This window comes from Lates calcarifer, linkage group LG15, assembly GCF_001640805.2.
Source record: "Lates calcarifer isolate ASB-BC8 linkage group LG15, TLL_Latcal_v3, whole genome shotgun sequence".
NCBI lineage: Eukaryota > Metazoa > Chordata > Actinopteri > Centropomidae > Lates > Lates calcarifer.
The window spans coordinates 6,652,203-6,674,880 of NC_066847.1; the positions used below are offsets into that span (position 1 = coordinate 6,652,203).

Genomic DNA, 22,678 nt, shown 5'->3' on the forward strand with positions numbered 1-22,678 from the left:
TTTTTAATCAATGAAAGAGGCATTTATTAATGGTGTTGGGATCGCCAGGAGGTGGTCAGCACAGATGGTGGTTGTACAAGGCTGGTACATTCAGTATCAACATATTTGCAACTTGCAAAATACATGAATTAGCATCATATCCTCATTATATGAACAGAAACTATAACCTGGTGAGTGTTACTAAACTGCCTAGGCAGTTTAGTTGTATAAAGACTTGTATAAAGACTTGACCCTCATGCTATCTAGTGAACCAGACCACTTTTCCACCAGTTTTGAGAGAAACCACTGTATTCAAAGATGTGTTGTTAATGGAGGGTGTTGCACAGTGGACAACGGTGGCACTCTTGTCCAACCTGTATAAGAATGACACACCCATTGATGTTGTCATGAGTCACACCACTACTTCTTAGCTCCAGCAAAGAACAGACTTTTCAGGTTCAAAATCAATATAATTTTGGTCAAAATGTTCCAAACATTTCAAAACGGGGGGCAGATTTATTGAAATGTAACTTTTCAGGGGTGGAAACTATCCAAATAGTACAAAAGTAACCCCAATTATAACAACCCAATGGCTGGCAGCACTGCCAGCTGCAGCCATAATTACTGAATAGACTCAAGGGTGGTATAGATCTTCTCATCGAATTCTCAGCAAGAAAGAAAATAAGTATTTCCAAAATGTCAAACTAGTCCATAAGCGACTGTCATTTTGGCTTGAATTAAGAAAAAAAAAAAAAAAAAAAGATGTTCCTGTTCCTGAAATGTAATCAAAGGGCATTAAAATAGATCTGGTGAAGTTCATCACTTTCCAGAAACCTTTAAAAGAGCCAAACATCCTTTCAGCAGACAATCAATCACAAACTATGCTTACATACAAAGATTGTGGTATTATTAAATCAATATTTGTTGCTGACTGTGCCCAGCTGATGCCAAGTCCCCCTGCTGGGATATCCTCCTGCAGTTAGTGGACCCACTTTTGCAGGTTGACGTCTGTGATAATTCCCTGTGCTATCAGGTCATTTGTCATCTATGGGACAGAGGAGATAGTGGTGTGCAGGCTGTGAGTCAAGTCGTTCTCCCTGTATATCATCCACCCTCCTGACAGAAGCAAATGTAGAGGTTAGAGGTAAAATGAAAATGTCACACTCAAGATACAGCACTGACATATTGACGTCCCATGATGTTAAAAGCAAAAAAGGTACTTTTGGTTTGATGGCACGATTCCTAATCTTTTCCATAAGTCTCCATCTACAGGCCCACATTTGTTTATTATTTTTCAAATCATTTTTGGCCCTCATACTGTCATCCTTAAGATACCCAATCTCTGGCTTCTCAACTCCAAAAACACACACAAACTCACACACACTTTACATCGTCCTGTGCATATTGTACGTGAGCAATGACAGAGTGCACAGCATCTTATCCCTTTCTCATCAGGCTTGACTGTTTTTTCTTGGTGAACTGCTCCCACTCCTGGTGAGAGGCGGAACTGTAGGGGGTGTTAACTCAGGTCAGTGATGGCTGTAAAAACAGCAAGACAGACAGACTGCATATTGTGTAAGTTTCACAGGATAGGTTAGCTTTGAAAGTTTCTTCTACCAACTCAGAACTGGAGAACTGTTCTTCTCTAATGGGATGAAACCAACTGTTAGAAAAGCTCATTTCTCAGAGGGAATTAAAAGTTCTGCTATTTTAATTAGCATGCTTGTGTGTGACTGACTTGTCTTCTGTGATCCTGTATATATGATTTGCTCTCAGTATATCTCTTGCAAGGGATCTTGATCTCAATGAGACACTTATGCAATCATCATACTGTGTCTACTCAATCCCCAGAAAAAGTGGTCTCACTGCCAGCCTCCCAAAGAAGCTGAATTTTAAACCCCATATCTCTTGTGTTTGTGAAGCCACAACCCATGGAAATAAAGTGATCTGCAGCTTTTTTGCTGCAAAGTCCACAGTGACAGCATTTATTTGGCATAAGCCTCTTTTTACACTAAACACGACATAACAGATCTTTCGTGTACAATGCCTAATTCTTCTGTGCCTTTGTGTTGCCCGCCCCCCCAAAAAAACCCCATTCCATGCAACTCAACAGAGAGCTCCCACTCCTCTTCTCCAAATGCTTCCTTTTATAGCTGCCAGGTCAAAGTGTTACAGCTGCAGTTGATCATCACTAATCAAGGCAACCTGCAGAGGTGGGGCAAGAAGTAAGAGGGAAAAACACAAAGTAAAAGCCAAAAAAAAAACAAAAAAAAAAAACAAAAAAAACCACAAATGACATATGTAGCATTGTGTTTCATATTCTTTATGGAAAATAATGTTTTCAGTCAAAGCAACCTTTTTATGAGCAGAAAGAGCAAACAAAAGAGGGAGGGGTTTTTGCCTTTCTATCTCATTCACCTAATCAGCAGTATGAGAGACACCTGGGCAGTTAAGGCAGATCTGTTTGTACATTCAGTTACCTTGTAAACTCATTTATAAAAATGGTGATTAAGATCTGTATTAAAGCTGACACATACTTTCAGTTGGTATTTATTTTAATTAGAACCAGTTATGTAGCCACTTTGGTAATTATGATAAAGTGCTGGCTGCTTGAATTGCTGTTGCATCAACAGTCGGCTTCACGAAATTGTCTAATGTGGCAAGGGAGAGATTCTCAGACAAATATGACAGATCCTCACCAACACGGATTGAGAGGCTTTTTAAGGGGATACCTGCTGAACACTTCAACAAACTGCAACCTCAGGAATTGTTGGAGTAACACTTTGAAAAAGCAGTGTAAAAAATAATAACGTTTGTCCCAAAACAGCAGTGACTCTTAGTTTCTTCATACCTACTGTAGAGAAAAGACAAAATGTTTAACAAGTTGCCTTCATATACATAACAATTTAACTATTTATTTGACAAATTCAGATTTTGTTAAAGCTTACATAACAGCAATGGGGGAAAAAGTGAATAAAAGATGAAAGGGTTTGTTCGTAGTGATGAATCCACAGAGAATGATCACCTAACTTTGTGTTCCCACCTTTTTTCCACTGAACTTTTTAGTGTCTTTCAGCTCTTTGTTTTGGTTTTACAGTGCCCAACTTCATTTTGATTCATTCTTATTATTATATCTAATGTGTCATTCTGCTTCTTCTAAACTAGATGTATGTTAAGTCCAGATGGTTGGAGTAGTTTGTGGAAATCAGTTTTGTGGCAGATGGTCAATATCTGACAAACATACCACTGAAAATTATAGTATGCAAGTGTTTGCTACTCCAAGTGGTAAAAAGAAAAAGAAAAAAAAAAACACAGTTGATACTACTTTAAGTGGTGTAAGTTGTGTTTCCATGTTGTTGGTCTAGGTTTAGGGTTAGAGTTAAACCGAGCCCTGATCCCCCTTGCCAAATACCTCATGTTGCTTGTTGAGTGTGTAACTAAATCTTAGTGGAAAACCTGCTTTGACTCCACTGCATTTTTTTCTCATGTGATTTAGGACTGATTTAGCTTTTAACAGTGGGTTTTGTCACAGTGCTACTATGTCATCATGAGTGATCAGTGCATTACTCTCAGGCAGGGAGAAACTGTGGCAGCTGCATTTAGGCCCACAGAGGGATGCCTGTTTGACTAAACACTGGCTCTCCCTTATTTAAATGATGTACGGAAATTAACACCGTCATTTTGTCAGCTGGATGTAGCTGGGCGCAGGGGGATGGAGCTGTTTCTGACAGTTGGGATGTGAACATAATCAGTGCTGAGTCCCACCCTGCAGAGCATCTGGTTTCTCATGGAACATCCATCTCTCCGTGTTTTTAATGATAAGAAGTGTTCCTTCTCAGTGCCAATCGTTTGCTGTCTGTTATTGTTCTCTCATTACACTGTGCTGTAGCTTAATGTGTCCCCAGTTTCTTGCAGAATTTTGATGTGAAGAAATAAACAGTTTCACAGAAAATAAACAGGTTTAATCCAGTTTCACTTGAGCAAACCAGAAAACCAATAGTGATACATTCCTATTTCTTTGGAAATTTTACACCATAATAAACCATCTCAAGACAAGCTGACAGACAAGGACTCTGAGGCCATGAATCATGTCTAACATCTCAATTTCATATTTTATTATAAAGTATGTTCTGTGCTAACTTTGACAGTGGATGTTTTTGGCAGTTAGATTGCATAGAACACATGTAGACTTTTTGTGTTAAAATAGACTTCAATAAGAAGACATGCACAAACAGACACTGATCACACTGTGACTCTGAAAGGCTACTTGCAAATCAAAATTTGAAATTCCAGAAAAGCGGTTTTGTTTTTGTTTTTCTGTCAAAACAGAAAAACTGTTGTCAAAACTGTTGTGTGTTACACTGTGGGACAATACTTCTCATAAATCCAACATTCAAAAATGGAACAATTTTGTTACATTAGTGCATGCTGGCTGTTTTTTCTAGTGTGAACATACTTCATATTGAAAATTTTGAATTAAAAGCAAGACTGCATCCATCAGTTACTTACATTACTGATTAATCTGTCGCTTATTTTATCAGTTAAAGTTCATGAAAAGCAAATTCAGAGATTTGTCTCTAAACACATTCTTTATGTTAGAAAATAGTTCCTGAAATCACGCATAAAGTCTGTAAACCATGTGTTAATGCTTTGTGAAGTTAGACCGTTTCACAGTTTTCCATCAGTTTCAATTTCAGGATTTTATGGGCGGGTCTGAAATGGCGGCTCGGTGACACACTGAAGCCTCCACTCAGCATAACCCCGCCCCTAACAGTGTAATCGTTATCAATACTAAGGCTGTATTAACATCAGCACTTCGCCCGCGCGACTACAAGTTATTCTAGGTCTTGCTAGTTAGCTATGCCGTCGTCCCGCAAATGTATCTTCCCTGGATGCCACAGTTTGCAGAACAGCTTGGTTGCCGCCCTATTTAAATTTTCAAAGGCATTAAGAGGAGGTGGATTATTTTGGTTAAGAGCCACACCGATGGAGAGCTGAGGGATGCGACTAACACCCGTCTCTGCAGTGACCGTTTCACTCCGATAAATTTTATAAACTTTCATCGGAGACGACGGAAATTCACAGATAATCCGCTGTCACTTTTGAACGGGGCGGAACCTATGGGCGGAACCGACCGTCTCCCTCTCCAGCCTTCACCCTCCTGTCCCGCCCACAGTACCCACTGTCTGTCTTTATACGTATGTGTTACACACTTGTTGCCATAATAAAACGCACAGTTAGTTCATTATTTGTGTGACATCATTATACTTTATACTAATATGACTATTAACAGCACGACTTGTTTCTGGAGTCCTTGAAAGACAGGCCATTTGACCAACAAAACTGTCATTTGTACACATTCCAATTCAATAAGAAATTGTCCTCAGGCTCTGAACTTTACTCTGGCTCTGGTGGCGCGAATATGAACGGCTGTTACAACTCCATGGCTGCTAGTATCCATTTTTTTGCTCACTGTACTGCACAGTTTGAATGGGCGTGGTTTCAGCCCTGTGGCGGACTCGCCCCCAGCGTCAAAGAGGAGAGAGACCTCCTCCTTTTGTTTGAAACCGAATTTGGGCACAGAAGGTGCAAGGAACCTATTGCTTTTGTAGAGATTATTGTTAGTATTATTAGGGCCTGAGCACCACATTACCAGGAGCTGGATCAGCTAGTAGCATAGCCTATTACCAATCAGGAAATCCTTGCCAGAGAAAATGTGAATTTTTTGTTTGAAAAATACTGAAACTCCTAACTGACTATTCAAACATGTGATTCATTTATTGTCAGTTTGACAAATAGGTTAATAAACTAATTCCTTCAGGTCTTCAGAATCAGAATCCGAATCAGACTTTATTGCCAAGTAAGTTTGCGCATACAAGGAATTTGTCTTGGTATATTGGTGCAGTGATAGGACAGTGGTAGTTTAAAAAAAAAGAGCAAAAAGCAAAAACTATATTTACAAGGAACATAAATATACATAATCAAAATGTAAATTGTTGAGTGCAAATGTTTGAAGGTGGCAGTGATTGTCCGGAGAGATGTGTGTTAATGTAACACATAGATATACGTTAATGTAACGTGTAGTGGAGGGTGGGGGGATTATAGTCTGTGAACAGTCTGTGCGTGTTGAGGGGGGCTAGATCTTGTTGAGGAGCCCAGTTGCAGAGGGGAAGAAACTGTTCTTCTGCCATGAGGTCTTGGTTTTGATGGACCGCAACCTCCTGCCAGAAGGAAGTGTCCTTAAGTACTGGTATTAGTTTGGTATGACATTGGCAGAGAGTGCAGAATATTGGCAGTTTGAGTGAATTTGACTGGGGCAGAAAAATCATCAAAAAACACTTTGAGGAAAATCCCAGTTACTGCAAGTGAGTTACTCGGTGGCCAGTAACTGAGGTTCATAGTTAGACTGAGAATGTGTATTAAGAATTAATAGCTGTGATTCTTTCCCCAAACTGTGAATTTCAAAATCAGCATAGTCTATTCTTCTATCTTGCTGAGAAACCTGCTGTGAAAGGAGGACATGAGCTGTTTTATATGGTCTTTTCATGATATAATACTACAGGGCAGCATTTTCTTCTCTCTGTAAATGATACTAGCCATACTAAAAAATATGCTGTACTTCAGCCTTTTGTGTATAATATAGCTGACATTTTTTCTACTAAAACCTGTGAACATATAAATCTGATCCAAAGGTTTTCAGTTCTTTAATGTCTATATTCATTTCAAGGCAACTTTGCAATTTTTAGAAGCCCCACACACTCACACAGGTGTTTTCCATTACTGTGGCTGATTAAACCTCTGCTGGGGCTGACTCTGTGTGGAGCTTTGTTGGGAATTATGTGAAAATCATGTACTAACAAGAATAATATACGCACAATTTATCATGCCCTAACAGGTGCAACACAGTATCGGAGGAGGGGAAAGAATGTCGATATCACAGTTTGTACACAGCAACACAGTCAAAGGTGCAATCAGGGAAAATAAATGAAAACACCTGTGTTACCATGAATGTGTGATAGGCCTCACAACAGCCCCTCTCACTCCCACTTCTCAGGTAGGCCCTGCTCCCCTCTACCTCAGATACCTCACCTGTAAACACTTCAGCTCGTTAGTGGGAGCTGCACCGTAGAGAGGTCCTCCACTTTTCCGTGCTGTGTGTGTATGTGTGTATTTAGGCATCTGAGTGTGTGGTGAAACCTCCTCTAAAATAAACACCTACATGAATGTTTTTTTAAGCAGTATTCATGGTGACAGTCAGTAGTGACTTGTTGTGTGCTCTTTGCAGGATAAAATGTTATAAAGAAAGAAACAATGTTACATATCCTGATTTTGGGTTGAGATCTGCATCTCCAGACTCATTTGCGAACTGTTTCAAACAATCTGGCAGCGGGTGCTTGAGTTAATTCCTGGGCAGATGATATTAGCATAAAAAGTGTTTAACTTTGTTTTTTCTCAGCTCAGTTATTTAGGGTTTAAAAAAAAATGCCAGAAAGACAACAATGTTGCAATTTCATAGTACTGGTCATCTGGCCATCACTTAAGAGATAGATATCAGGTAGAGCTACTGACAAAATGTTTTCTTCAACCATCTTCCAATAAAAAGTTATAAAGATGAAGTCATTTTCAGTCTCATTTCTATTGTTTCTATCCTTGTTAGCAATGGGGATCAAAAGGTGATACTATAAACTGACTGTTAGGGTCACCTAAAACAACTTAACTGAAAATTTGTACAGATATTTATGGTCCCTCAGATGACGTCTCTTTATGGATTTGGTGATCACCACAAGTTCAACTTGACTTGACTAAATATCCTCATCAGATGTACTTTGTGTTTGGTGATAAATGGCAACGTCAACGGCAATGTCAGCATGCTAACAGGATGAACTTGGTAAACATTATCGTGATAGTATATAGTGTGTTTACACTCTTCTTCTCCTGTCGCTTACTGCAGGTTTTTCTGCCTCCACAGTAGTAGTTTCCCGCTGCTCCCACGATCTAGCTCAATGGATTTTGTTAAATTTAAAATTTATTAGTGTTAATGGCAATGGTTATTGCTTTTACTGTTTTTACTATTTTAACTGTCATCATTATTTTTATAGCTATCATTACTATTATTTATATTACTTACATCTCAATATGGTCTCTGTATTATCCAATGTTCTCTTTCCCTTAGAATAGTGACAAAGTATACTCAAAGAAAACAGTTTGCATGGACAGATTTATGAGCAGACTGAGCATGCATGGGCCCATGGACCCAAAGGGTTAGGGGGCCCCCTAGGCTTCACTTGCAAAATGTCACTGAAACAGGCACATGCTAACTACAGAGACACAAAGAGAGGCAAACAACTATAAAAAAAAGACCCAAAATGACTGCAAGCAGCATGGCTATTTTGTTTCTTGTTTAATCTGTGTGTGTAGAAGGGCCGAGGGGCCTTGTACATGTCTGTGCCCAGAGGTGCATTGCTTCATAATCCGTCTGTGACAGTACGCATACTAAATAAGGCAAAGTTTTGAACGAGGTGCTGTTCTTGAAAGAACAATTCAGTTCATGAAAGAAATGTGCTGCTCACAGATGGAAAACATACATAAGTAACTTGTTGCAACTGGTTGCAAAGCAGCTCCTAGAAATGTTAGAAAACAAAGTATTAAATGTTAGGAAAAACATTTTCATGTGTATTTGTGAGGTAGGGCCACTGGAGTGTGGGGTCGTAAAATTAGGGATTCAACTAGATGTGGACTTTAAGACAGCCGGCTCTCAGATTACATTTGTCTTAATTTCATGGAACTGTGACAAAACTCAGTCTAAATAAATCAATATATTTATTTTGTGGTTGTAAGTGTGACAGGCCTGAGATGTTTCTGCTGCTCCTGAGTATGTTGGTACTTAGTTGTCATACTGTGAAAAATGTCCTGCAATTTCACCAACATTATCTCACCAAGACAACCATGGTAAAGCAAAGCATTTTATTGCAAGTATTAGTCAAAGATACACTTCAAACTGAAGCAAAGCAACACTAAAAGGCCAACAACCTGTAAGAGAAAGTTACAAAAGAAAAACATTTAAAACTGAAAAGGAATCGAGCTGTTGGTACAACAGAGCCGTTGCAACATAGGCTAACACAGACTGAGACATGGATCATCTGGTGGTGAAGGTTCACTGTTCAACGTATACATCCGTTTGCTGGTGCCTCACTCAGAGGTATCAGAGCCCAAGATCTTAAGTTTGAAATAAGACTGACACAGGAGTGATGCTACATTAAAAAAAATGACAATCTGGACAATCAGCATACACATAAAATCCTTGGCCACTGTCAAGTATCTGTCTTCAAAACCATTATGTGTATACAAGGGAAAAGCGGCATCAGGAGCCTAATCTCATCTGCAATATTTGGTTCGTAGTCATTATTGGAATGCTAATGGGATGGAAACAGGTTAAACATCTGATAGCCATTGGAGTAAACATTACCGTAAACATTTATTAACCAAAATGTATTTGGTTTAATGGGCAAAGGGCCTGTTTGCTTTGGAACAGGACTGACAACACTCAAAAGCTCCATGTCTCTGATCCTCCGATGGGGTGAGGGACAACCAACAGGAAAAAAAAGAAAAGAAAAATAAAAGAACAGCAATTCATCACAACATGATTCATCCTTGGTTCATTATACAGGCACAGGTCTCTGTAATCCAGCACTCTAGGGAACCCCCTGGTTCCTGTCAGGCCCAAGTCAAACTGTATCTGAAAATACTGCTCTTTGGATTTGTGATTAATGACAACAGAATAACCAATAAGTTTACACCAGCACATGTAAGTGTATAAAAGGCAAATTAGCATATGTTTTCACATTATTCAGAATTTTTATGTTGATATCTGAATTGTCCTGCTCATCTGGTTTTGACAAATACCAACAATTGTTTCCAAATACTGTTTGACCCAGACTTGGTTCTGTTCTGACATCAGTACAAATGGGACAGAGCAATTTTTTTTCTCTCGAAAGCTTTACACTTGTTCGTACATCAGAGTTCACTAGGTTCTGTAGCAATGTTAGTGGTTTACATGAGACATGAGAAAGTGATGAGGATGCCGGTTGGGGAATTAGGGCAGATCAAGTACGTAGGCTTGTTTTCTTGGTAGGCCACCCAACGCAAGCATTGCAAAGTCACATAGAAATCTGACGATTACATAAGAACGCACTTAAGGCTGAGGCATGTCTTTTCTTGTGGAATGAGACCTGTTCCTGCTGTAAAATGTTCTGGCACAAAAAAAAAAAAAAAATTGACGACAGGAAACAACTTAAGAGGAAAGAAGCAACGCCTACGCTAAAATTTTCACCATAATCCAAAAGTATACTGCCTTTCCAACATATTTCCTTCCTTCCCCCGTGGGTTTTTTTACATTTTTTATTTATTTTATTTTACGCTCTCTCCCACCTGCCCTTTAATGGCTTGGGGAATTTACATGGCTAACGTACCAGTCAGCAGCTTGGGATGAAAAAAAGTCAGCTATTCGACACTCAAGTCAGTGTGGTTCAGAAATGGTTCCCTTCATCAGAGATGAGCTGCAACATGTGGGGGTTGGCATTTGGCCTTCTCAGGTGGTAAAAGAAGATTGGAGGGTAAAGAATATCAAGAAAAGGAGGAGGCAGAGTTGGCTTGAGAGTTAAATGTCAACCTGAACTTGACACACGCAGTTTATTTTTTTTTTAAACAAGTCAAATCCACCTCCTGCTTTTCCTCCACCTCATACCCCCCTCCATATTGTTGTGCTTGCGTGTCTAGGAGAATAAGGCGTCAACATGGAGGGGGAGGGGCTAAAGGCCTCATCCTCCTGGCTCCACCCCCACCATGTTGCAATATGATGCGGAGACTCCAGCCGCTTAAACGCACTCTCAATAAATACACCATAAAATATTCCGCATATATATATTTCATATATATATTTAAAGAACAACACATTTAAATAGGACAACAAAATAAAAGTCGGCTCAAGAACAATTTTTCAAAATTGGATAAGTGTTAAGACAAAACAGAGAATATTTTTTACAGTTATACTTATTTTGACTCTAAAATAGTTACTGTATAAGAATATCGCAATCAGGCATTACTCAAGCATTATATGTCATAATAAAAGCAATTTGCAGTTTTCTTTCATGTAGTATAACATATGCAGCATACCAAGGTAAGTGAGGTGCAGTGTTTTTTGAGATCTCTTGTAATAGAAAGATTTCACCCCCTGGACTGAAAAGGTACCCACAGAACTACAGACCACCCTCGGTTTTCAGTCGACACCCTACCGGCTCAAGACAGGGATACTACTGGGCACACATTCCCTCCATTAGGGACAAGACACATGGCAGGGCATTGCACTAAGATGACAGAATGCCATGGGCTGTTACTAGGGCTGGGCATCGTGAAGAGAGTTTCAATACTGACACTGGTTCTGTTGGATTTCGTCTCTATACCTGCTGTAAAATGACACTGAAAGAATACTTCACTGTGCAGCAGAGTAGTATTTCCTGTCATTCATGATTTCTTTAGATCCTCCTTGTGTTACTTTCCTTTGTAAAAATGCCCTTCAAGAAGAAAACCTTGATTCCTCAGTGCAAAAATCTACTCTTGTAAAAAGTTATGGACCACTTTTTTTTCTCCAAACTTTGGGACACTTCAGAATTTTGATGCCAAAAATCAGGGAGGTACTGATATCATGTTTTGACACCCAGCCCTAGCTGTAACAAGTATTGAGTGGCTGTTCCAGAGGGAAAACCACCACCCAAGAGCAGGCTGACTCAACCGAGCCAACAACAAAAGTCACAAGAGCATGAGGCACACTTTTAATGACCGACTGCTTTGTTTGGTAACACACATCCCTTCGACTCCTCGTTTACGCTGAGGTCTGGATCCTCTCCTCCTCCTCCCCGAGCGGGAGGAAGAAGGGGACTGGAGGGACAGAGATCGAAACCTCTTGGCTATGTGTCTAAGTGAGAGTGGCAGTCTCTAAAGTGCTGTGCTATGTTTGTCATTCGTGGGCTGGGCTGTATCACACCACGCTAGTGTCCGCTATGACCCCACCCTCCCCATCCCACCCCACCACCCACCCAGACGCACATTCCACTGTACCAACGACACCATTGGTCCAAGACACTAAATGCACTAGGAAGCGAAAGCTCAACCACAACCATATACTTGGCATAATATTCTGTTTCTATGTAGGCTTAATGTCTAAATACACAAGTTTGCATTGCCATCTCTAAAAAACAAACGTGTACAGTGAGTGTGTGTAAAATGCAGTCATTCCTGCATTGCAATGTGTTCTTGAAAAGGAGATTCTATTTCTTTGATTTTTACATTTTATCTTTCAATTTACAGCACCATCAAGAGGAAAGGCACTTTCTGTGGACTTTTTCTCACTCCATTGCTACCTTCCACTGCAAATAGAGAGCAACCAAAATCAGGGATATTGATTGATTACTCGAAATGGAATATACTTTTACTATTTTTTTCTTTTTTAAAAAAGGAGTCACTGACCATTTGAAGTTAATTTGGTTATTTTTCTTCACTAGACAGTTGTCACTGTGTGGGTAAGATGTTTGCTCTTCAGGTTTCATAAGAAGACTTGCCTGTATGGTTAACAATCCTAATTGAGAGCCAAAGGCCACAGCTAGCTGCGAGCTGTGAGCTGAGTGTAGCCTTTTATTTCCATCCAATCTAACACGTCATTTTAATGGAACTAGAAGGACAAACAAGACTTTCCCCCTGCTCTTTAACACAGATGTCTGCTGAGGAAAAACTGGCCAAATAAATAATGTCTTCATATCCCTTCAAGCGTTCACTTCCACAGGCCCCAAATGGTCTTGCTCATGTTAGGTCACTTCTCTACTAGCTAATATTTGCAAAGCGGAGCTGATGACATTTCAGTTGTAAGCAAGGCAAACACATCTGCTATGTAAACATGTGTTCAACTGCCCTCAAGAGTGTAGTTTATACACAAAATGAACATCCATTACAGACAGCAGAGATAGTGAGTTATAAATGGATTCTAATTCTCACAATCAACCTTCAGACTTGTTCAGCTTCCAACACAACCTGCCACATACTGACAAAGCTATCATTGATCAGCTTTGATTCCTTCCAAACACACACACATGTACTTGAATTAATCACAGAACCCACTATATCCCACCATATTGTCCTTCAGCTCTAATCTTTTTTACGCCTCCCAGGGGGATCGGATGGGATTGTACGGCCGTGGAATGTAGTCCTCTGCCACAGGGGAGTAAATGTTCAGGAGCAAAGGGGAAAGAGAGCAACAATAAGATTACAGGCTTTGTCACACCAGATTTACTGGGAGGCCAACTCTTTGTATTTGTGAGCACATGAACAGGCTCGGGTAAGGAGAGGAGTCTGAGGAAAGCAACAGAGGTTGCAATCCGACGTAAATCCCCCGAGGCTTTAACGCAAAGGAATGGAGAACTACTACCCCTTGTTACGTTATTCTTTGATCACATGTCCTTGAAATGGATCAACAACACTTTCAAAACCACTTGCCCATTCCCTTTTACTCTCCCTCTTGATAAGGAGCAGGCGTCAGCACCAGTTGAAGAGAACCCGAGAACATTCAAGAGCAGACACTCAATACGTCAACCCACTCCTTTTCTATTCTACTGTCTGTCATCACAATAGGGATGTAATGTCTTATACAAAGCCTTTCAGACTAGAGTATGCTAATATTTTCTCTCTCGATATTCTTTCTTCTACGACAAACCCTCAACTGTACGAACATCATAAAAAAAACAAAAGGAGAGAAATAAGCATTCAACATCTTGCAGCTTTTTTTTTTTCCAAACATCAAAGCAAGAGGCGGTTTAAGTCCACATCCCTATCAATAACAGTATGACAGTCCAAACACACATCACTAGTTTCAACAACCCCACCACTGTTCACACATACACTATACGTTATACAGTGACACAGGAACAAGTCAACAGTCTATTGCAATAATAAAACTTTGTTATTATACCTTTTTAACCATTACTTATCATGATACATTTATTACTAAGATTAATAATTAGACTACATTTTTTCTGTTAGCAAAAATAAGTGGTGTGCATTACATAATTTAAAATGTACAAATATACTTTCGATCTGGCTTTTTAAAAAGGCTTTCAGACACTAGTGAAATCATGAAGGCTCAAACCCACTGGCTTCCACGCTGGAAGGCTAGCCTATGAAAGGCAGTCAAATGCAACAGCGGATGCAGGACCCTACATTATACCTCACTGTCCGAGGGAACGTCTGTCATTGTACCATAGACAGGTTCTCAATGCCGACCATAACTACCGAATGAAATCTTAACTCTAGAGCTCCCCGCACCAACCGTAGAAGTGGGACCTTCTAATGTCCTAACATGAGTGAGGTTTACCGTTTTCTACCCTACCTACCAGCTCATATACAGTCTCATATAGAGGTTCAGCTTCAGATTCTAATTCAGAATGAGTAGCACCACGCCTGTGTTCAGTCCCGAAACACATGCTTCTTTTAGTGCAGATAACTTTTAAAAACACCCCCCGGACGAGCTTCAGGTCATCAGTGGCACAGAGGAGCAAAATGGTGACTCTAAGTCAGATACATGTTTCAATATCAACAGTCAGCTGTACTTCTGCTGCAAGTGTTGGTCATCCACTTAACTCCTCGGCTCTGTCCTGAAGCCAGCCCCAACTTCAGGCCGGTTACATGGACAAGGAATTAAACCTAATCCTGGACTTGGATGCCTACTGAAAGAAACAGTTTATTGAAAGAATTAGTTTATTATGAGGCTGACTCCATGCCCATGAACCCGGCCCATTAGGTACAAACACACTGTAGCAGCTGGATCCATATCTGGTGAATATTAAGCAAAAGACAACTCGGCCTGCTTTGCTTGAATGCTGCTCCGAAGCAAAGCCAACAGCTAACACTGCTGTATAGGCAAACATAATAAATATATTGATCTTAGGATGATTTGAATGAGATGTATAGAAAAGTCAGTAGACAGTTGTTGAGAGGAAAAAGAGGCATCGGGTGAAACTTTCTTGCTTCAAACTATCTCATGTTGTCCATTTGTTGGAATTTGCTTTTTGATTCTTTTACCCACTGGGAAAAAAAGATCCATATTTGACCATTAAATGCTTAAACTTCCACCAGGCACTTGAATACTACCTCTTTATGGCCTTTAGACTCCACTTTGCTGCTGTCAGATGAAAAGCTTTGCTCTCCAAAATTGGGTAATTCTAAGGAATTAAGAAAATCAGCCTCATTAGCAAACTGATAATCAGGAATTCTGAAATTATGCCCATTGATGATAAAATAATCTCAAACCACAGAGGCGCATAAAATCCTTCAATTCAAGTTAAAAAAAAAAAAAGAAAAAGAAAAAAGAGTCACCAACTGCAGTTGCACTGTTTTTGCCCAACAGCAAGGGCAAACTCATAAAACATGGTGATCTATCATCTTGCAGAAGAGGAATACATGAAAGTGCCTTGCAAGTGGCAAACTTTTCCCCTATCAAGGACACTCACTTTCAAATGAAATGTGAAACTGTTCTTTTACGTTGTTTAAGTCCCCTAAAATCCTCTTCCCTTCGTTCAACTGATTATTGCACTAGAGGAAACCATTGACATGATCTCTATTTAACCACCATCTCAAACTCGAGAGAGGGAAATGTGAGATAAAGCACTGAGGGAAATGAATGCATGACGACTACTAAGATTAAAAACATCAGATTACATGATTAAATGATTTCTTTAAAAAGTTAGAATCATAAAATGTTTCACATAATGTCGAAGGAAAAATAACAACCAGAATCAAATAACAGTGTTATACTTTAAATAAAATCCATAGATGGCTGCAATTGAGCAATTGATATATCAGCCAATATAAACTGCCCCTGTCTAAATGTGACAGCTGACTGCTAAAGATAAATCAAAACTGATTTGAATCTTTACAGGACAGCAACCCCTTGTTGTGACTTAAGGGGGCATTTATACCTCGTCGCCAACAGGTGGCAGTGTGCTCAAAAGAACATGTTGCTCCATACACATAACTGGTGACTTCACACACTAGTAAAAAGTGACAGGACAGAGGAAGAAAAGGAGAAAAAGGAAAAACAAAAGTGGCGTCTGGGAGGACCTCAGGTCCAATGTAATAACTATTACTCCAAAAAAAAAAAAAAAAATATCAAACACCACTGAACAACTCCAGAGTCTGACCTTTCCTTCTCTGCTCCTTCATTTCAAACACTGGGGAGAATCAACAACAAACTACACTAAAACTGACAGAATGTAAAAGTGCTGCTGCTCAAACTGACTTGAGGTACTGTAGATGGCAAAGGAGCAGATTAGTAGATCATAAAGAAAGACTGTGCCAAAGGAGGGCAAAAGTAAAAACAAACAAGAACACCCACTAGGCCATAAGTAAAGGAGACAAACAAGGGTGAACAAATAGGAGGGGCAATGAAAAGGGGGCCTGATGAGGGTGAAAATAAACTAGTTGGCTGGTTTAATATTGCATAATAGTGCTGAGTTTCTCTCTTGTTTGTTTTTAAAGCAGCGTTTGCATCCTCAGTCCAGTGTGGGGGTGCCTCCTCCCCTCCCTCCTCCCTGCTTTCCTCTGCACAGTGTCAGGTCCGGATTGACTAGGCGTGTGGGGGGCGGGACTTGCACCTATGAGGACTCCTTGACTTGCAAGCCAGGTGTGCATGGTTGCAATCTGTGTATTTATGTGTGTGTGTGTTATGGGTGGCAATGATTGGGGAGGGTTGGTGTAGCTCAGGCGAAGTACATGGTCCTCAGGGTGTCGTGGTGAATCTGAACAGCTTTGGCCAGCGCTTGTGGGTCCCGACCATTACTCTGACCAGACACATGGCTGCCCTCAGCACTGCGGGGTCGACAGGAGAGAACCAGTTAAGATGGACGACAAATAATAATGGGAGGTGCGCAAGAAAATTTTCTGTAAGTAGTACAAGACTCCGCTATCAAAACACACACAGGGGTCAGGACCTTTTCATCCAGAGCCAGAAAAGAAGAAACCGTTGTTTATCTTCCCTCCTTACCTGTCATGTTCTTTGTCCACCAGATGGTAGCGGGCGCGGAAGGCTACCAGGTGGGCGTAGTAGGCTGGCGCAGGGATGGAGACTGAGCGGGTACAGCGCACATAAGTGTGGCACAACTGGTAGGTGAGCAGCTGGAACTCGTCAGCGGTAAAACAATTGTCATCCCACAGTACATGGTAGTGGGAGGGCCGACTGGTGCCCTGGAAGAAAACAATTAAAAGACACAATTATGCTATTATCAGACTCAGATTTGAGATTCAGTACTTTTCTGTAAAAATTTAGCCCTGTTTTGTACTGAGGTGTTGCCATTCCACACAGTCACTGCAGAGGTGAGGGTGTTTTTGAAACTTTGATAAAATTGCATGATCTAAAAACTTCTTCAGTTGTCTTTAAAAGAAAAGTCTTTTTAAGACACATGAAAATGACCTACACAGCCAGGAGGGAAATCTCCAGTTGCTGAGGATCTAACCTCAGATAGATATAAAAGAAATGGAAACATTTAAAAAATAAAATAAAAACAAGGTATTTCTTCTTTCCTCTTGTGGCTATATTATTTCTCAGTGCTGTTCACTATGTATTTGAAACAATGGTTCTGCAAAAGTACACACAGTTTTGAGATGATAGGATTTTAGTGGTGGAGAGTGTGATGAAACGTTGCTGAAAAAGGTAGCAGGCTGAGCAAGACAAGAGGTTGGTCTGACCTGTATTCCAGCGTGACTGCAGAGGTAAAAGTCAAACTCGTAGGGATGCGTGATGTCCGTATCCACGGTAGTACCAGCAGGAATGTTTCCACTACGTCCAACCTGACAAAAGCAAGGTTAAGGTCAGTTAGTCCCTACTAATGCCCTTTGACTGTTTTTTCCCCTCATATTTCACCTATAAAACAAAGACAATTAGAACAGAAAATGGAAGATGCAGGAAAAATTAATGGAAAACACAGCTTTTAGAGCATTAAATGAGGTCAGGAAGTAAAAAATCTAACTTCTGAAAAAACTAGTTGATGGACTGACCGAGGCAAAGGTTTACCAAGTGCTCCCAACCAACCAATTAAAAGCTTAATGCCCCAGAGAGGCTAATGCTCCATATGAGAGTGCCTGCACTGAAAATAAGCTTGTTACTAGCTGAGTCTTACTCTAGGGGCCTTGAGTGCCACTCCAGAGCTCTCAGTTTGCACTGGGCCCTAATGCTTTAATCGAATGTAATTACAGGGGTTAGGAGGGTGAACAGTCCAATTGACAACAAAAGGTAATTAAGGAGGTCCATTTCGAGTACTTAACGTGCTGGCACAGGGCATAAAAAAAGAATATAGACTAAAACATAACACACTGTACTGACTTTAATGGGTACTATCATTGTGTCATCCTAAAAGAGTGTGTGTGTGTGTGTGTGTGTGTGTGTGTGTGTGTGTGTGTGTGCGTGTGTGTGCTGGGGACTCACTCTTTCATTACGGTCGGCACAGAAGAGGCGTGTATGGTGGCGTTTTTGCACAACAATGTAGGTGATGCCTGGCTGATACTCCTTCTCCAGGCTGATACAGGCCTCACGAATGGCCAGCAGCTCATAATACAGCACCTGTGGAAACCAAAAAAAAAGTTTATAAAAACTACCCCCGAAGAAAAATCTGTTGATAATATACTCCAGTTTACAGTATATTCCTATGTCCTATGTCATTTATTGATCTTTACTTGAATTTCTCTAAAGGCCATCTGTCCAACCAATCATAATATTAACTTCAAAGTTCAAATACCAGAATGTTGTCCTCCATTGTAAAAATATTTTTCATTCAATTTGTGATTGAAAAATATTTGTGGAATATGATCATACATTTTGATTTGAATTGACATACCAGCTACAGAACCAAAACAATCACCTAATCATACAGTCTCTATCAAAAACATCTAAATTATGACTTGTAAAACAATAAAGAAACAACCAATCTTTTTCTGAAAGTATAAAGGTAGGAGCTGACCTGTCTGAACTGGCCTTCTGAAACTCCATCCCTGTAGAAAATGATCCTGGTGGGCTTGTAGCGGGTTGACTTGTAGAACTGGATGAGCAACTCCCGCACCATGGAGGCCAGGTCCTGGATCACCTCCTGCCTGGGCCTCTGGACCCGCACAGTGGCACAGTACCTGCTAGGATGGGCATCCATGCTGCCTACCACCTGGAGGAGAGAAAGGAGAGGAGGAGGACCATGAGTGAGGGGGTGGCGGTGATAGATTGCAGGGAGCAACTGGAGGTGCAGGAGGGAGTAAGAGAGATGAGGACTCGGATTGAAATGCCAAGTGGGAGAGAATGTCAGGTGGAAAATGAAAAAGAGACTCACTGCTGCAATTGAGGGCTTCTTTCCATCTCCAGCAGGTGGATGTGTAACATCTGCTCCCAAGAAAATAACTGGCTGCTGAAACACTGAGGGTCTATTAATTGAGAAACACAGCAAAGACAGACATTACTGACAATATAAACATGACAATATAAACCGTGTCTTCCTTTATGGTATTGTGTGTGTTACTATGGCAACTGAGCAAATAATGTAAGGACAAGTTCTCATGTATGTGACAGATATTTACAATTTCTTTTAATACTTTAAGTCATTACAGACCATTTTTAACAAGCATTAATAAAGAACTGCCATTCATAAGAAAAGAGAGAGAGAGAGAGCATGACTGACCGTTGGTGCGGCACCAGGATGTTGTTGATGCCTCCCAGCTTCACATTGATCTTGAGGCAGAGGTTGGAAAGGGTCTGAGGTGACGTCTTCACCACATTCTTCACCTGAACACACTGGGTGGCCATGCCCAAGAGGGTGTCTCCCACGCGCTTTACCTCCGCTAAAAAAGTAAGCATATATCAAATTTTGTCAAACATGTCAGTAGACTAGTCAGACTATAGCATATACAGTATGATGATGTTGTCACTTTTTAAAATCTGGCACTCAAAATGGAGATTTAGAAAAGAAGAGGAATACTATTCAACTCATGCTCAGTAATCAAATTCAAATCTTTGCAGGTAACTGTCAAAGAAATTCAAACATCGTTAAGTATAAAAGCTACATGAGAGCAGTCATATATGCAAACTCTTAAGGATTTGAGAAAAAAAATAGGTCTGAGAAAAACATACAAAACATTAAAAATATAAAATACAGCGGAAAGAGTTTTTTTTTAAATAGCGTGCCACACACTCTTCTCAATATGGTTCTTTCATTGGCAAACATTTGCGAAGCTGAGGAGGAAAGAATATTGCACTAGCACTCAGTCCCAGAATAGCATTAGTGTTTCCACACAGTCTCAACCACAAGCTCTGGACTCTAATATAATTTCACAATAATATAAAATTAATTATTTATTTTTAATTATTTATTTTCTAACCGTAGACGGGAGTCTTTCCCGGCAGAATGACGATGATGAGCTGCAGTCCAGCATAGGTGTTCTTCAGGTGTCTGAACATGGGCTCCACACTGTCCGCTCCCTGGGCATATTTACAGAAACATGGCTGGCCTTGGATGGGCATCCCAGCATCCTTGGAGATTTTACGTAGCTGATCTGTGAAACCCCTATATTAGGAAGGAAAGGGAACAAAGGGTAAACAATCAGAAGAAAAGTACTGGAAAAGCTGGATGTTTGTGCCCTGTGTGCTTTAGCTTGGAAAAGCTATAATAATGTGTAATAGGCCCATTTGCTTAAGTAAAAGTTTTGATTTTATATTCATTTTGTTGTATGTATTGACTGTGCTGACATCCATACTGACATCATGTCACCCCTGGAGTTGAAAAATCCTACCTGAGTACTTGAAATTCCTGTTTTTGTGGTTGTACAGGTATTGCATTTTTCCATGTAAGTGTTAGAATTCATTTTGACGTTTATAAAACCAGCTTTTAGGGTGTGTTTTTTTACAAAAACTACCCTGTGGTCCAACTCTGACATTACTACAGTTATTTTTTATGAATGTGCACCACTCTCTCTCTGGAATTAACTGGTATCAACTAGTAAAGATTAAAATATACATATCCATATAAGCCTTGCTACAAAAAAAAAAAAAACCTAGCCAACTGCAAACTGCTGAAAAGGTGCTACCTTTTTTTCAGTTGTCATTTGAAAAAGAAATGGTTAATTCATGCCAGATTACAATGTATGGAGATAAAAATATACAAGTAATATAATCTTTAACCTCAGGACAGTGAGAGAGGCAAAACTGATAAGTGGTTTGAACAGGAATCTAATGAATGTATTTTAAACTGCACAGTGGTAATAGAATCTCAAAGAAGACAGCTTGAAAACGTTACAGGAAAAAAAAACATCATACTTCAGGATTTCTTCTCGACACTGCCTCTGTGTGGCGAAGCAGGCAATGGCCCACATCTTGATCTCCACCCCAGTGTGGAACTGCTTCCCTCTCATGTCCCACACCCCGTGGCTGGGCGTGGCTACAGTGCGGTTCTGAAACAACATCGCAGTCTCACCACATGTACTCATGATTATGTGAGCAAACACTCACATTCATACTGTTCATACAGACTCACACTTGAGTGGGCAGAAACACAAGTGTGCACATACACACCCACATACATATACACTCTTACTCTCTGAAAACTCACCGGAACCACACACACACTCTTCATCCACACCAAAATGTATTAACGCTCATTTTTGTACACAAATTCAATTCACACAAAAAACAAAAACACACAACAAAAGCTCACTCCAGGAAACATGCATTTGCAAAAAGGCTCAGTTCTCACTAGAGAAACAAATAACAAAAATCATCAAGTGATTTTGATGTGAACCTTGTTACAGTAAAGCTAATGTGACACACTGTGTGATGGAATCTATAGTATGTAAGATATATATAAGCTCAGCATAGTGTGCATAATGGTGTCATAGTTCTGTGTAACACACGCACGAAATGTACAATAATAAAGGTGTGTCTTCAGAGAAGATAAACAGACAGATGTTAATCAACACAGTGGTTCAGTCTCAATAAGTTGCTTCTTTTGGAAACCTCTCATAAAGTTCAGTTAGGAAGACTGACATCAGGCAAGTGATGGCAAATTTTAAGGCTATAGCTGCCAAAACGCTCTATAGTTTAGAAGCCATCCACTCATGATTTAGGCATTTAATTTTATGTTAATAAGCCTTGTAGTAGATGGACAAAATGTGTTGTGTCCTGTTTGAAATTGCGTTTAAGGTGGAATCAAATCTTGCACTATTGAGACTCAACCACAAAAAATAAGCCAAAAAGACTGACACCATGAAGTTCAAACAGAAGCCAGTGAGTTAGTTCCCCTTAGAGACAGTGGAGTAAAGGCTGAGGAAGGGGAGAGCGTGTCAGACAAACAGAAAGAATGGGCGTGATTTAAAGGAAGGGTACCATAAAGTGCTCTGTGCTCACCCTGCCGCCGTACTGCAGCATGGGGGCGGGTAGCACTCGCCCCGTCACGTGGGCCATCTCGTCGCGCACCTTGAACTGGAATTCCTGCACAAATGGGTCTGCCTCGTAGTTGGCACTGCGCACCTGCAAGGAAGCAGGGAGGGAAAATTGGGCACAGGTTAGACTGCGGTAGTTAATGACACTATGAATAAAGACCAGTGCAGTGCTGAAAGGTTATAACATCCATCT

General features: G+C 40.3%; 1 protein-coding gene across 2 annotated transcripts in view; it reads right to left on the minus strand.

Annotated features, from left to right (window-relative positions):
• Window positions 1-8,928: 8,928 nt before the first annotated feature.
• The window catches only part of LOC108899450 (protein argonaute-3), a 34,614-nt gene continuing 20,864 nt past the window's right edge, over window positions 8,929-22,678 (minus strand). The window contains exons 10-19 of one of the 2 annotated variants that reach the window (XM_018699885.2): window positions 22,451-22,573; window positions 21,365-21,498; window positions 20,431-20,615; window positions 19,734-19,893; window positions 19,389-19,479; window positions 19,032-19,226; window positions 18,500-18,634; window positions 17,764-17,865; window positions 17,063-17,262; window positions 8,929-16,887 (exon numbers count right to left, since the gene is read on the minus strand). In XM_018699885.2, the coding sequence (XP_018555401.1) occupies window positions 16,779-16,887; window positions 17,063-17,262; window positions 17,764-17,865; window positions 18,500-18,634; window positions 19,032-19,226; window positions 19,389-19,479; window positions 19,734-19,893; window positions 20,431-20,615; window positions 21,365-21,498; window positions 22,451-22,573 (1,434 nt within the window). In that variant the 3' untranslated portion in view covers window positions 8,929-16,778. Of the gene's footprint in view, window positions 16,888-17,062; window positions 17,263-17,763; window positions 17,866-18,499; window positions 18,635-19,031; window positions 19,227-19,388; window positions 19,480-19,733; window positions 19,894-20,430; window positions 20,616-21,364; window positions 21,499-22,429; window positions 22,574-22,678 lie in introns of both variants that reach the window. The other variant, XM_018699884.2, reaches the window with a different exon arrangement.